At 48.0% G+C, this 16,250-nt stretch overlaps 1 protein-coding gene across 2 annotated transcripts in view; it reads right to left on the reverse strand.

The window, feature by feature from the left end:
- Positions 1-16,250, reverse strand: part of SPG7 (SPG7 matrix AAA peptidase subunit, paraplegin) — a 44,574-nt gene that overhangs the window by 26,535 nt on the left and 1,789 nt on the right. For both annotated transcript variants that reach the window (XM_004471919.4, XM_058279556.2), the window contains exon 3: positions 15,133-15,222. In XM_004471919.4, the coding sequence (XP_004471976.1) occupies positions 15,133-15,222 (90 nt within the window). The remainder of the gene's footprint in view (positions 1-15,132; positions 15,223-16,250) is intronic.

The raw sequence follows: 16,250 nt of genomic DNA on the forward strand, positions 1-16,250 counted from the left end.
AGAAGAGGCAGCTCTGCACGGGTCCTCACTGGAAAGCCGCAGCGAGCACGGTGACCTGGTACCTGAGTGCTGCGCAGCATCCTGATAGCATCCCCGGCACATCTGTAAGCTACACTAATAACAATAAAACAAACCCCTCCGTGCCCCCACCTGACTTAAATAAAACCTCCCAGTCCCTCTGAAGACTCCATGGGCCTTCCCCTCCTTACTCAACAACCAACTACCCTAAACGTCTTTATTGGAATGAGTAAAATTTAAAAGTAAATGCATATTTTATTCATCATAATAATGGAAACCGCACAGTTAAAAGTAGTGTAAGACATATCGTTTTGTCTAAAGATGCATACTGGGAACCATTAAATTGGAAAATTTTTCCAGAGACCAACTGTCAACAGAACCAACAGATAAAGTTGCCCCAACTCATATTATTTATTATTAACAGCCTCCCAAGAACACAGCACCATGCCGAATTCTTAGACAGTAGACAAAGACACATGACGCAGCCCCATTCTTAAGACTCTTAGGAAAGGGAAGCGGATGTGGCTCAACTGATATAGACTGTCCACCTACCACATGGGAGGTCCGCATTCAAACCCCGGGCCTCCTTGATGCGCGTGGAGCTGGCCCATGCGCAGTGCTGATGTGCACAAGGAGTGCCCTGCCACGCAGGGGTGTCCCCCGTGTAGGGGAGCCTCACACACAAGGAGTGCACCCCATAAGGAGAACCACCCAGTGCAAAAGAAAGTGCAGCCTGCCCAGGAGTGGTGATGCACACACGGAGAGCTGATGCAGCAAGATGACCACAACAAAAGGAGACACAGATTCCCCAGTGCTGCTGACAAGAACACAAGCAGACACATAAGAACACATAGCAAACACACAGAGAGCAGACACCAAGGGGCAGGGGGAGAGAAATTTTTTTTAAATATATTAAAAAAAGACTCTTAGGAAATACTTGGAGGAGGAAGATGGACTGCGCAGCAGAGGCAGTGGGCACTTCAAGGCTAAGCAAGGGAGCGGAGGTGGCTCAAGCGACTGGGTGCCTCCCTCCCACATCGGCGGTCCCTGGTTTGCTTCCCAGTGTCTCCTAAAGAAACAAGGACGATGAACAGACATGGCAAGTGCAAGCAACAAGGGGGTGGGGAGAAATAATAAAAATAAAGGCTAAGCAGAGGAGCGGTGTGGAGAAGGCAGCAGCGGCCCGGGCAACCCAGAAGAAGGCCTGACCATGGGGAGGCAAAGAGCCAGAACAGGCAGCAGTCCCACCAAGGTGGCCACAGCCACGGCTGCCTGTGGAGGATGCTGCCCTCCGGCCTGAGAGCACAGAGCGGAACAGATTCCCCAGCTCGGGTGGCTCCAAAACTCACCCCCAAAGGTGAGGCAAACTCCTTCATCAGATGAAGCCGCCCCCTCCCCCTCGACACACGCTTTCTGGCACGGATGCCAGCCCAGTGCTGCCCAGGCCTCAGGCGCATCGCCTCCGTCAGCCGGAGAGCGGCACGGCCTCCCCACATGGCCCTGCACCAGCGGGGCGCGCTCGGGTGGCCGGCCTGGACGGCGCCTGGCCTGGACGAGGCGGCAGAGCGCACCCTGCAGCCCACAGCCCCAGGAGAACGTGTGGCCCGTCTCCACCCTCGGAGATGCAGCGCGAGCCCGTTTCCGCCTAGCAGCTCACGCTGCGCCAGGCCGCCAGCCCACTGCCACGCGCAGCAGCAGCCGGGCCACGCGACGCGTGTGGGAGGCGCACACTAGGCCCAGGAGGCTCTCTGGGGACTGGACCGTCAGCGTCCCGGGCCAAGGGTGGGCGGAGAGGCCTGCCCACCCTCCTCTGTGCCCACAAGCTTGGCCCCCAGGCAGCCTGGCCACGCTACACACGTGCTTTTCCTCTACAACAATCCAGTTGGGAGGAATTCAAAATAAACTTTTTATTTTTATTTTTTATTTTTTTGTTTTTTATAAAGGGTATTTATTTGGGGTAGGAGCTTACAGGTACCAGACCATAAAACATAAGTTACTTCCCTCAAAAATAAACTTTTTAATCAGCTTAAAACCATAAACGAAACCAATGGAAAAGGGCTTGCACAGCAACTGTTTTGAAAATATGAAGGCCTGTGTTAGATATTACATATTGTTAAAATAGATAATAATATTCTATTTAACATTTAAAGTTTGAGTTCATAAAAGGCAACTAAATAAAGGCTACCGTTTATTTTAGACAGCAAATTTATGCTCTCAGGTAAGTAGCTAATGATCGAGAACTGCGGGCGCTGCCGTGTTCTGAACCTAACGCACAGGCGCAGGCCTCCGCCGAGGCGACCAGCCCAGCGCGGCCCGCCTCACTCAGGACAGCCTTAACCCTGTTCCTGGAGTCCTTTATAAATGGACGCGCACGAGAGAGAAAATGCCAGGAGCAAGAAGCTGAACCGACGAAACCCAGAAGAGAAGGCGCCACCACGGGCCTGGCCCTGCGGCGGAGGAGACGAGGGCGCCGTAGCTGGCCTCCGGGGAGGAGGAGCCTTGAGAGGCCTGGACTTGGACACTTTCTCAGTCGCAAACAAACTGTGAGGTAATACAGTCCCGTTGTTCAGGGCGGTGCACTTCACGGTACCTGCCGTGAGCAGCCCAGGACAATAAAACACTACCTCAAGTACTTAACACTTGATCCTTTCTAATGAAGAACATGGCCCGTCAGCAACTTGGCAGCCATCTGAACGCTTGGGAAACACCTTGCACGCTACACACGCGGTGCTCAGCAACCAGGGTGGGCGCTGAGGCTTCGGGTGCCCATGGCGCCCCATCTGACACCAGTAGTGATACATTAAGGCACCCCGGCTGGCGCTCTCGTCCCTGACCGGGTGGCGAGGATGGGCTTGCTCCACCAGTCCATCAGAGAGGCCGCAGGCACGGGCCGGGCTGCAGCGCCCGCCACCCCACTTAACACTCCACAGAAGGCAGGCGGGCCAGCCCCATGCCACACGGCTGCCCGCTCCCAGCACAGGAAGCAGGTCTGTTTTTAAAAGATATGGCTTAGTTTAAGAGAAGACAGTTTTGCATCTTAGTAAGAATTTCTCAAAATCTGCGTGCTTCTCAGACGTGCCCAGGCCCCTCCCTGTGGGCCTGTTAATGGGGTGGGCTGGCAGGCGGGGGCAGTGGCCCGTGTGCCCACCGCGGCAGGAAAGCCGTGCGCAGAGCCACTCAGGACACGACAGCACTTGGCGTTCTGCTCCTGAGGGAACAAAAGGCAGTAAAGCCTGAGCCCAGGAGCCTCCGTAATCGGCTACTGGAAGCTCGGGGTCCCCACCGCTCCTGGCCTCGGGGGGGGGGGGGCTCCTGGGGCTCGCTGCAGCGCTGATGCCAAGGCACAGGAGCCTGGGGAGCAGGCCCAGGGTGCAGGCACCTGCGCAGCCTCTCCTGAAGCCCTGGCGGGAGGGTCAAAGGCCACAGAAAACAGTTCATTTCTTTAACTCCTTCAGCCCCACTTCTGAAGCTTTAACCTGAGGAAACCAACCTGAAGCAAATACATACGTATCTGTAGCAAGGACCAGAGACTAAATTATGAGGACTAGACAGACAAAAGGAATTAGGAGGAAAGAGATGGATAAAGGACTCTTAAAGGACTGGGGGGAAAAGTAAGATTTTAAGGTACAGGAGATGAAACTAAATCTGCACCTAAAACTCTAAGTAGAAGACAGCATTTAAAAACTAATACCCCATAACTACACACATTTATTGTTCATGTATGTTTATGTATTAGTGCTGTATTTCAATAAATGAAAAAATAAATAAAATAAGCACTAATACCAAAAAAGCATCTCCTCCCCCTGAAGAGCCTCTCCAACTTCCCATCAAGTCCTGAACTTCTTTCAAAGGCAAGTTCAACCACCAGTTCCTCCAGCAGCTGTGGGTGCTGAGGTGCAGAAACGTCCCCTCCGCCCTCACCCCGTTTGTGCGTATTGCTTTGCGTTTGTGACTATAACATGCACGATGATTTTTTTCCCTGCATACTTCTGATATATTATTTTGGCTCCCTAAATAAACTACAAGTCCATAGAGAGCTGAGGTTACAACTGAAGTTTCCATTGCTTGAGTACCGGATAAAATCCTGTCCCAGAGGTTCTAAGCAATTTCAGGCTGCATGTCCACTGAGGATTTCTATTTCCAAAATTCCTTTTCAGGAAAAAAAAAAAAAGACAATTGTTGAAACAGGTCACCTCAATCCGACAATTACCTAAAGACAAATTACTGGTGCTACTGAGTCCTAAGAAAACAGCTTTTCAATTTCAGATATCCATCATAAAGAAACTAGACAATGCAGCTAGTCCCAGAGGGCCCTCGTGAAGGCAAAGGGAACTCCAGCTCACAGGGACAAAGGACGCTCAGTACACAAAAGGCCTCTGAAATTTTAGCTAGTGCTTTATAAAATTACACTTTCTAATTTGAGGAAACCGTAGGCTCAGACGCAGCTGTGAGGATGCCGGGCAGCACCCTCCGTCCACTCTGCCCAGCCCCACGGCAGCCACCTGCAGCACCACACAAGACCCAGCCAGGACCTGGCGCAGGCGCGCACCCGCAGTCCACCGAGGCCCCCTCGGCTGCCCTGCCTCCGCTGTAACCCCTGGCAACTATGACTGGGCCCCATCTCTGAAATTCTGTCATTTCAAGGATCTTACACAAACGAGAACCCAACAGTACAGAACCTTGAGGGGCTGTTTTTTCACTAGCCTGGTCCCTTGGAGACCCACCAAGTCGACCCGTGTATGGAGAATCTGTTCCTTTCTACCACTGGGGAGCAGACCGAGCAGGTGCTCTTCGCAGCCTCCACTGGCCGTCAGGCTGGGCAGCTGGCAGGTGGGACCGGCTCTCCGCCACCTCCAGCACCAGCTCTTCCTCGGCAAGGCAGAAGCACCTGCCCGTGACGCGCAGGAGTGGAGCCTGGCAACGGAGCCCGGCAGTTCTCTGCACGGAGGCCTGTCCGGGGGGACACGCAAGGCAAGGCCCACGCCCGGCAAGCTTCCGCAAAGACCAGCTCCCAGCCTAACAACTGGAGCAAAGGGACCAGGGAACACCCACTGTTTTCCCTCAGAAAAAAAGAAAAACCTACTGGTTTAGTAAAGGATTATCCTTTAATGAAATTTAAAAAAAATTTTGTATCTGTAATTTTATTAGAGAAGCTATGAGCTTTCACGTTCACGTGTGACGTGCGGACTTCCCACGCAGCACGCCTCACCGTGCTTGGTGTTGCTGTGGAGCACTGGTCACAGGTCCTGGAGGGACCTCGAGCTACGGCCCACGGTGCACACTTGGTCTGTTTCCTCCTTACACCCCTACAGGACACCGCGTACAGTGTTGTGCGTCTGTTGGCGCTCACGAGGGCACTCCTCCGTGTCGGGTGAGCACAGCCCACCTTCCGCCCCTGGCTCACTGTGTCACACAGCTCCATGCCTCAGACATTCCACACAGAGCGCACACTCGGTGGCTCTCACTCTCACCAGAGTCGTGCGGTCATTGCCCCAGTAAACCTCTCAACGTTTTCCTTAGTTCAAAAGAAAAACTCCCATACCTCCACACTACTGACCCTTAGCGTCAATACAGTACATTCTCTGACACTGGCTCAAGAATATTACAATATTGCTGTTAAGTTACATCAATGCATATCCCCATGCATCGCTATATTTTTACCACCTTGGAGCAGTGACCTATATTGTTCTAGTTCACAGAAGAACGTTCTTGTATTTGAACTATTAGCCACAATCCTCATCCACCTCCAGGTCCACTACGTTACTCACTCCCTACATTATTCTCTAGCTTTCTTTCAATTGACATTTACATCCCTAAACTACGCCTTTCAGCCACAATCCCACTGATGTTAGTTGTGTTAGTTATATTCACTATAATATGTAACCATCACCTCTGCTTCTACACTTTTACAGTCAAGCTAATTAAGATTGTTATATAATCAGGCATCAGCGCTCCTTCTCAGCCCTCAGTCCGTCTCCTAGCTACCTACAGTCTAGGCTTTAACGCCATGTGCTTAGTCTTCGTATTTAGTTCATCTTAGTGAGACCGTACAGCATTTGTCCTTTTGTCTGCCTTATTTCACTCAGCAAAACCTCAAGGCTCATCCATGTTATGTGCCCCAGTTCCACTTCTTCTTGCAGCAGCACAGTAGCCCATTATATGGACATACCACATCCTGTTCACACATTCATTGGTAGATGGACACAGGTTGCTGCCATCTTTTGGCAATTGTAACGCTATGAACATTGGTTTTTAAACACCTGTTCGCACCACTATTTTCAGTTCTTCTAGATATATTCCTAGTAGAGGGACTGCCAGATCATACAGCAGTTCTATATTTAGCTTCCTGAGGAACTGCCAAACTGTCTGCCACAGAGGCTGCACCCATTCCACAATCCCACCAGCAGTGAAGGAGTCTTCCTATTTCTTCATTACCTCTGCAGCACTTGTGGTTTTAATAATGGTCATTCTGTGCACTGTGAGGTGATATCTCATAGTCGTTTTGATTTGCATTTCCCTAGAAGCTAGTAATGTTGGGCCTTTTTTCATGTTTTTTTGGCTATTTGTATTTCCTCTCCGGAGTAATGTTTATTTAAGTCTTTTGCCCATTTTAAAAATTGTATTGCTTATCCTTTTATTGTTTTCTTAAGATTTATTATTTTTTTAAATTTCTCTCCCCTTACACCCCCCCACCCCGTTGTCCTTTTTCTGTGTCCATTCGCTGGGTGTTCTTCTGTGTCCGCTTGCATTCTTGTCAGCCGCACCAGGAATCTGTGTCTCTTTTTGTTGCATCACCTTGCTGCATCAGCTCTCCATGTGTGCAGCACCACTCCTGGGCAGGCTGTGCTTTTCACACAAGGCAGCTCTCCTTGCAGGGCGCACTCCTTGTGCGTGGGGCTCCCCTATGCGGGGCATACCCCTGCGTGGCACAGCACTCCTTGAGCACATCAGCACTGTGCATGGGCCAGCTCACCACATGGGTCAGGAGGCCCTGGGTTTGAACCCTGGACCTCCCCTATGGTAGGCAGATGCTCTATCAGTTGAGCCAAATCCGCTTCCCAAAAACTGTATTGCTTGCCATTTTACTGCTGAGTTTTATGATCTATTTATACAGCCAAACAAGTTTACTAATCAGTAGCTGAAATCAGTACCTGACGGTCTCTTTTCCTCCTCCGTTTTTGGGAAATGGAGCTTCCAACTCCAGCTAGGGAACATCTCATGAGGTGCCACCAGCAAAGGATGGGCACTGGCTCTGCAGCATGGTGTGGTCTAGCCACGAATCCTCACTGCATATGGGCAGTCTCGTTCTTCCGATGGTGCAGGATGCTCTTCTGGTCTCCTGGGTCCCTCAAACAGGTGCTTCATATAGCTCTGATTACTGACTACCCTGCAGGACAAGCTGATTCTAGGAGCTCCCTACTCTGCTGCCATCCTGCCCGGCTCTGTCCTCTAATGCAAATTTAATACATGTGAGCTTTAACCTATTTTCCCAAAGTCAGTTATAATCCAGCCCAAAATACAGTAAAGGGGGAGAAGACAGTAACAAAGAGGCAGGGGAGCTGCAGACACCCACCCACCTGCCCTCCCCAGAAGCAAGCAGCTGAGACGCACAGGGCAGCATGTCAAGGGGCCCTGTGACAGACCACTGATCCTGCCTTGGTGCCTCCTGCATTGTGGCACCAGCTAACTCCCGTACCGACTGGAACTCTACTCAACACCCACCTACGTGAGTATCTACAATATGCCAAGAGTCGTGATGAGGGGGTGGCTGTAGCCTTTCTCCCCAGGAAACAGGGATTGATTACAAGCAGGACCTACCAAGAAATGAGGACAAAGGTAGAATGCAAAAACCTCTTGGGTCCATCAAGTGCTTTCTCCAAGGACCTCGTTCTTTGCCTCTTCCTGTAATTAGAAAGGCCTTGGAGGACTGCTGGGAAGATGGCGGACTAGAACGACAAGGGACTCTCTTCTCCAGAACAGCTCAAGGACAGGCTGAGACAGTCTAGAAAAAGATCTTCTAGGGCTGGACACCACCCAGAGGAGAGAGGGACAAAGGAAGGAAATTGGGACCACAGAACACTAAAGGCACTTTACAACTCTCAGGCCTCTGGCACTGCAACTACAGACAAAGGGGATCCAGGATCTTCCGCCCCAGGAAAAGGTAGAGAGAGGGACATGGTATAAGGCTGACTCAGCGTTTAGCTCACAGTGTGCTCTGCTGTGCCCTGAGCCCTTCCAGGCCAGGTGGGGCTAAAGATACACGACCCCCCAATCTCCTCTTTGTTTGAGGACCCAAGGGAGTGGAAACATTGCCTAGCTGGGAGAAGGGAGGGGGCTGCCAGAGAAGCTGGGGAGCTGTCTCTGGGAAAGTTTGGACAAGGCTCCCAGCCTCCAGGCAGGAAGCTCTACCACACTGATCCCCTCTGGGTTGCAACAAATACACTCCGACCAGGCAATGAACTGAGAGCTGCCAAAGAGCACCCTCTGCTGGCAGACCAAGGAAGTGCCCATGAGGAAATTAAAAATAAGCAAGAGAGGCTTTTTCTGGCCTCTATAGCTTCCCTCCCCAAGGCCCTAGGAAGTGAGTCTACAACCAATGACTGGGTCCAGCACCCAGTTTTGAGTAACTAACAGGGACAATCCTAACAATCCAGGTTGAGCCAAGAATCAAAGAGCAGTGGTAACACACAGACTCCTGCCACCAAATCCCTAAAAAAGAGAAAGAAAATTAGCATCTGAGTAAACTACATCATGATCAGATGCCTAGACATCAGCAAAAAATTACGAGTCATACTAAGAAAGTGGAAGACATAGCCCAAAAAGGAATATATTAAACCCCCAGAACAGAGGCAGAATTTGAGAGAACTAATTAGTGAGATGCACACAAATTTCCAAAATCAAATTAATGAGTTGAAAGACAATATGGTTAAAGACATAAATGACATCAAGAAGACAGAGAGTGCAAAAAAGAATTTGAAATCCTGAACAGAGAATAACAGAGCTCATGGAATGAAAGGCACAATAGGAGATGAAAAACACATTAGAGGCATACAACAGCAGACTCGAAATGATGAAAAATTAAGAATAAGTGATGGGAAACGGATGTGACTCAAGCAGTTGGGCTCCCGTCTACCATATAGGAGGTCCAGGGTTCAATGCCCAGGACCTCCTGGTGAGGGCGAGCTGGCCTATGCGGTGAGCTGGCCCACGTGGAGAGCCAGCCCATGCGGGAGTGCTGCCCCAGGCAGGAGTGCCGGCCAACACAGAGAGCTGGCCAGCAAGACGACGCAACAAGAGACACAGAGGAGAGATAATAGGAGACAGAGCAGGACAGGGAGCTGAGGTGGCACAAGAGAATGATCACCTCTCTCCCACTCCAGAAGGTCCCAGGATTGGCTCCCAGAGCCGCCTAATGAGAATACAAGCAGACACAGGAGAACACACAGGGAATGGACACAGAGAGCAGACAATGGAGGGAAAGAAGGGGGAGTGGGGGGGGAGAAATAAATAAATCTTAAAAAAAAAAAAAGAAAGAGTAAGTGATACCAAAGACAGAAGAGCTACAATTGAAAAGAGAAAAGAACAGAGAGAGAAAGACTGGCAAAAATTGAGCAGGAACTCAGAGAGTTGAATGACAACATGAAACGTAACAACATACATGTCGTGGAAGTTCCAGATGGAGAATGGAAGGGAAAAGGGGCAGAAAGAGTACTTGAGGAAATAATGGTTGAAAATTTCCCAACTCTCATGAAAGAAACAAACTTACATGTCCAAGCAGCACACTGTACCCCAATCAGAATAAATCTGAAGAGGTCTACTCCAAGATACATACTATTGAGAATTTCAAATGTCAAGGATAAAGAGAAAATTCTCAGAGCAGCAAGGGAGAAGCAAACATGTCCAAGAATGCCCAGTGAGACGTAGTACAGATAGTACATAGTTTCTCTTCAGAAACTATGGAGGCAGGAAGACAGTGGTATGATACAATCAGGATACTGAAAGAGAAAAACTGCCAACCGAGAATTCTTTACCCAGCATCCTTTCTTGATAAAAAACACTTCGGAATAGAAGGAAAAGTCCTCGATATGATAAAAGGCATCTATGAAAAACCCACACCAACACTGTACTCAATGGGGAAAGGATGAACACTTTCCCTCTACAACAAGGATGCCCACTGTCACCACTGTTATTCAATATTGTACTAGAAGTTTTAGCTAGGGCAGTTAGACAAGAAAAAAAAATTTAAGGCATCCAAATAGGAATAGAGGAAGAAAAACTCTATTTGTGGATGACATGATCCTGTACTTAGAAAATTCTTAAGTATCCATGATAAAGCTACTTAAGCTAGTGAGTTCAACAAAGTAGTAGGACACAAGATCAACAAGCAAAAATTAGTAATGTTTTTGTACACCAGCACTGAACAATCTGAGGAGGAAATCAAGGGGAAATTCTATTTTCAAGAGCAACAAAAAGACTCAAATACCTAGGAATTAATTTAACCAAAGAAGTACAGGACCTATATGTAGAAAATTACAAAACAATGCTACAAGAAATTTTAAAAGGCCTAAACAAATAGAAAGACATTCTGTGTTCATGGACTAGAAAAATCAATATCGTGAAGATGTCAATCTTACCCAAACAGATTTATAGATTCAATGGAATACCAATTAAAACCGCAATGGCTTACTTTACAGAATTAGAAAAGGCAATAACCAAATTCATTTGGAAAGAAAAGTGCACCCAAATAGCCAAAAACATTCTAAATAAGAAGAGCAACATGGAAGGAATTTCACTGCCTGACCTTGAAACTTATTACAAAGCTAAAGTGGTCAAAACAGCACAGTACTGGCATAAAGAAAGACACATCTATCAGTAGAATAGAACTGAGAGTCCAGAAAGAAACCCTCACCTCTACAGACAACTGGTTTTTGACAAACCTACCAAGTTAATGTTATCGGGACAAAACAGTCTCTTCAACAAATTGTGCTGGGAGAACTGGACATCTATAAAATAATCAAAGGAATGAAAGAGGACCCCTTTCTCACTCCCTATACAAGAATCAACTCAAGATAGATCAAAGACCTAAATACAAAAGTCAGGATCAAAAAACTACTAGAAGAAAATGTAGGAAAACATCTTCAAGACCTTGTAGTAGGTGGTGGTTTCTTAGACCTTATATCCAAAGCACATGCAACAAAAGAAAAACAGATAAACAGAACCTCCTCAAAATTAAAAACTTTTGCATCTCACAGGATTTTGTCAAAAGGGTGAAAAGGGAAACGGACTTTGGCCCAGTGGTTAGGGCGTCCGTCTACCATATGGGAGGTCCGCGGTTCAAACCCTGGGCCTCCTTGACCCGTGTGGAGCTGGCCATGCGCAGCGCTGATGCGCGCAAGGAGTGCCGTGCCACGCAAGGGTGTCCCCCGCGTGGGGGAGCCCCACGCGCAAGGAGTGCGCCCGTGAGGAAAGCCGCCCAGCGTGAAAAGAAAGAGCAGCCTGCCCAGGAATGGCGCCGCCCACACTTCCCGTGCCGCTGACGACAACAGAAGCGGACAAAGAAACAAGACGCAGCAAATAGACACCAAGAACAGACAACCGGGGGAGGGGGGGGAAATTAAATAAATAAATAAATCTTTAAAAAAAAAAAGGGTGAAAAGGCAGCCAACTCAATGGGAGAAAATATTTGGAAATCACATACCTGATAAGGGTTTAATATCCAGGATATAGATAAAGAGATGTTACAACTCTCTTTAAAATAAAAAGACAAATCACTGAATTAAAAAATGGGCAAAAGACTTCAATACACATCTGTCCAAAGAAGAAATACAAATGGCAAAAAAAGAAATGAAGAAATGCTCAACATCACTAATTATTAGGGAAATGCAATTCAAAACTACAATGAGATATCATTTCAAACCTATCAAAATGGCCACTATTAAAAAGACAGAGGGAAGTGGACTTGGCCCAATGGATAGGGCATCCGCCTACCACATGGGAGGTTCACAGTTCAAACCCTGGGCCTCTTTGACCCATGTGGAGCTGGCCCATGCGCAGTGCTGATGCGTGCAAGGAGTGCGTGTCCCCCGCATAGGGGAGCCCCACGTGCAAGGAGTGCTCCCCTTAAGGAGAGCCACCCAGCACGAAAGCAAGTGCAGCCTGCCCAAGAATGGCGCCGCCCGCACAGAGAGTTGACACAACAAGATGACGCAACAAAAAGAAACACAGATTCCCGGTGCCACTGATAAGGACAGAAGCGGTCACAGAACACACAGCAAATGGACACAGAGAGCAGACAACTGGGGATGGGGGAGAGAAATAAATGAAAAATACATCTTAAAAAAAAGTTTTTAAAAGACAGAGCTACAAGTGTTGGAGAGGATGTGGAGAGATAGGAACACTTATGCACTGTTGGTGGGAATGCAGAAGGGTACAGCCACTGTTTCGTAGTTTCTAAAGAAGCTGAATATAGACTTGCCACACGACCCTCCAAAACCACTACTGAGTGTATACCCAGAACTGAGAGCAGTGACACAAACAGACATCTGCACACCAATGTTCATAGCAGTATTATTCACAATTGTCAAAAGTTGGAAACAATCCAGGTGTCCAAAAGAAGTATGGATAAACTGTGAGTGTATTCACACGATGGAATATTATGCAGGTAAGAAGAAATGAAGTCGTAAAGCATATGACAACATGGATGAACCTGAAGGACGTTATGCTGAGGGAAGCAAGACACAAAAGGACAAATACTCTATGATTGCATTACTATGAACCAAATATATAGTGTAACATACTGTATAAATCAAAGAAAAAATTTGTGTACCCAGTACATTTGAGCAACATGGAAGGAATTTCACTGGAACATGGAGGTGTGCATGTTCAAAAACGCAGTTTTGAGAGAAAAATCATGATCTTAGCGACAGGCTACAGTGTATTTTTTCCCAGTGGAGCACTAATGTTGACGCTGAATTTAGAGTTTTACTTTCACACCTCTCAGCAGCATGAAGGAGAACAGGGAAGCTACAGGGATGCCAAAACCAATGAAACTAGGAAAATAAAGAAAAACGCAGATGACCAAAGCACATGCAGTAAGATGCTGAAGAATGCTGAGGACGTTGCTCTGAAATCCGCCCAGAGCCACGATGCGTGGAGACTTGGGAGACTCAGCAGCCTAGCGCCATGCTCCGCCAGCTCCCGTGAGCCTAACGAGAAACGTGCTGTGATCGTGTTTGCTCAGCTCAACCTACGCGGGGGTCGTGCATCACTGCAGGAGTCCAGACCTGCCCCTAAGGAGCTCTGAGACAGTCACTGCGCCTTGCGGCCTCAGAGTGCCCAGGTGCCACCTATGAACAGCGTAGCTTCAGGAAACTCTAGCAACTCACCCCGAGTTGAGGAGCTGAGACGTCGCTCCCATAAACTGCAGATTCTGGGCTGGGTCTCCCTGTTTACGCTGGAAGCAGTGCATATGATTTTCCAACACGAAGCTGTTAGGTCCTGACGGAAAGGTCCTCTTAACAGGTACCAAAAACCCAGGCAGGAAGCCACCTGCTCCTCACTTAGTTTCCAAGTACACTGCACCAGCCTAGAAAGACGAGAACTAGGGAGCAGGGTGTCAGGCTACCACAGCTGGCCTCTGCCAAAGGGCGCGGGGGTAAGCAAAGCATCTGCGGCTGCCTGGGCCCCTGGCCCCTCACTCCTCGCTCCTCGCCAGGCTGAGCCGCGCAGGCCGGCTTGGCAGAGAATGACGCTCTCCAGGGCCCCGCAGGGCCTTGCTCTGCTCCCTGCAGGCCACTTCTCCAGCCCCTTGAGAAACCTTGCCTGTATCCCTCATGAGAGGCAGCCCAGAACAGGCAAGCCATGTTCTTGAAATGCAACTCAATTCTTAGTGAAACCACAGCCCTTAAGAGCCCTCCATTTCCTCACGTGTGTGCATGAGCACGTGCGAGGCCAGGTGCATCTACTGCCCAGTGTGGTACTGGGCGTGCTCCAATTACTTCAGGGGCTAGCAAATTCCATTGCTAGTGTGTTCTTAGAAACCTTATAAACGAGGTCAATTCACATCAAACTTATCTTTATATTTTCCTCTCTCTTTACACTATCAAGTGAGTCCTAATTCTAGAGTAGAAATGAGACTTAAAATATTCTGGGCATCCTTCATATTTGCAAGTTGGACAGTTCTAAGCTGGGGGTGGGCTGGGGGGCCTCACCAGGTACACAGGAGTCAGTTTTACTGAGGCAGGCAGTCGCCCCATTCCTTTCATAAGACACATGTTGCCCCCACTCTCTTTGCCCTGCGGCACTACTCTGGGGCAGCTTCACAATGTGGGAAAGGGTTAAGTTTTGTTTCACAAAGAGGAAGCCAGAGCTGGCTTTGCCCTTGAGAGAGGGAAAGAAAGGGGTTCTAGCGGCTTTGGTGCACCAGGAATTTGAAAAGTGGTGCCAAAATGAGGGGTGGGGGGTGGGGGCGCAATGGTGCACGCTGGGGCAGAGTCAATAGTCACAACAGCGCCAAATTTGAAAAGCACGCCAGGAATGAAAGCGGCGCAGAGCCCGCCCAGTCCACCAGAGTAGAGAAAGCATGGGAGCCACAACTGAGAACAGAACCACGGAACTTAGATGATTCAGATAGGCTGTAACCCCTGAAGTACCCCATCAATGGGGAACAGGGGATGGACTTACATGTCAGGTTTAGGGTATAAATGTCAGTGTTTCTTGCTGTTGGGCGCAGCAGCCATTTTACCCAGGTCACACGCCCGTTCTTGCAAGATGGTCAATAAAATTCTTTTCTCCTCCACAATCAGGTGAGCATTTGTTCTCTTATAGGTGCAGCTTTCCAACAACAAGCGCCAGCTATGTCAGTTCTGGTCCCTGCCTCCACATGCACAGGTACATACACAATGTCTGCTTGTCTTCACAACATGGAAAGGGGATCCAGGTACTGATAGAAGCATTTCCACAAGGGCAACACGAAGGACCCAGCAACAACATATGAGACAGAAACAGGCAGGCTTGCTAGGAGGCCCCGCTCCGGGGCTCTCCCAACATTAGCTAGAATTCATGCACAAAGACAACCTGAGATGGCTGCTATTTAAGAACATCAGGTAAACACACCTTCATCATCTTCAGGACGCTTCCCCTTGGATTCATCCCTGTCCTTGTTCTTCTGCTTCATCCTTGAGCTACTGAAATAGTAAGTAACACCTGCAAGGCACAGGAAAGTACTTGACAGTCAAGGTTTGCACCTGTGAAAGAGACACTTAGGAGAACACTATATCCTCAAATAACCAAATCTAAAGAGAAACCATCTGAAAAACCTTGTCCATAAGATTTATGCAATTACTCAGGATAGTAAAGCATTTCCTTCCATCATTTTTACTACAGAATTTCCCAATTTAGAAGAATAAGCATTTTCAACTACTGAAGTTTAATATCTTTGCTATTTAAATTAGCCAAGATGAGGCAATAAACATACCTATGAACCTAGTTTGAGAAAACGTCACGAGTTTGTTGGAGACCAATCCCTTCAGTATGTGAAGTTACTTTAAATGAATTTAAACAACTGAACAATTCAAGTGGCTTTAGCAATACAGCAGCAGTAGCCAGCTGCCACTACCAGAGAAACAGACCAACACAATACTCCTTACACAAAAGGCTTTGTTTTGTCCAAGGTCTAAACAGATCAAACTGTTTGGGGGGTGGGGAGGTGGGAAGAGGCCACAGTCATGACCCCAAACTCTTAACTTTCTTTACAGAGACATCAACTGAATTACAAACAAACAAGGCTGCACTGACCCTGTCTTAACACAGCATCAGGTTATTTTGGAGAGCTGAAGCATGTACTTTGTGTGTGCTTCTGTCTCAGCGCTGGTTGGCGGTGAGTCCACTTAAAAGAGAAAACCACTGACAGCATAAAAGCAAACTGTGGATTCACAAGGCAAACAGCAGGTACAGCCCTCTTCCTTATCACAGAGCAGCACCAGAATGCTTTACCTTCCCCCGACAGAGTTGACTAAAAGGGGTGAAATCACCCTGTCTCACTAATTGGTATGATTCTATCATAAGAGCAAATTTTTTGTAGGCTATTTTGGTTACCTTCCAGATACAAAACATTTGTAGGTCCTTACCAAAGGTTTTTGGAATTGGACAGATAACATGAAAAACCTTTTTCAAGTAGTCCAATTATTGTTTTACATCAGAATTCAAAAAAGTAAAAATGAACAACTCAAAAC

This window comes from Dasypus novemcinctus, chromosome 18 (assembly GCF_030445035.2).
Source record: "Dasypus novemcinctus isolate mDasNov1 chromosome 18, mDasNov1.1.hap2, whole genome shotgun sequence".
NCBI classification, from domain to species: Eukaryota; Metazoa; Chordata; class Mammalia; order Cingulata; family Dasypodidae; genus Dasypus; species Dasypus novemcinctus.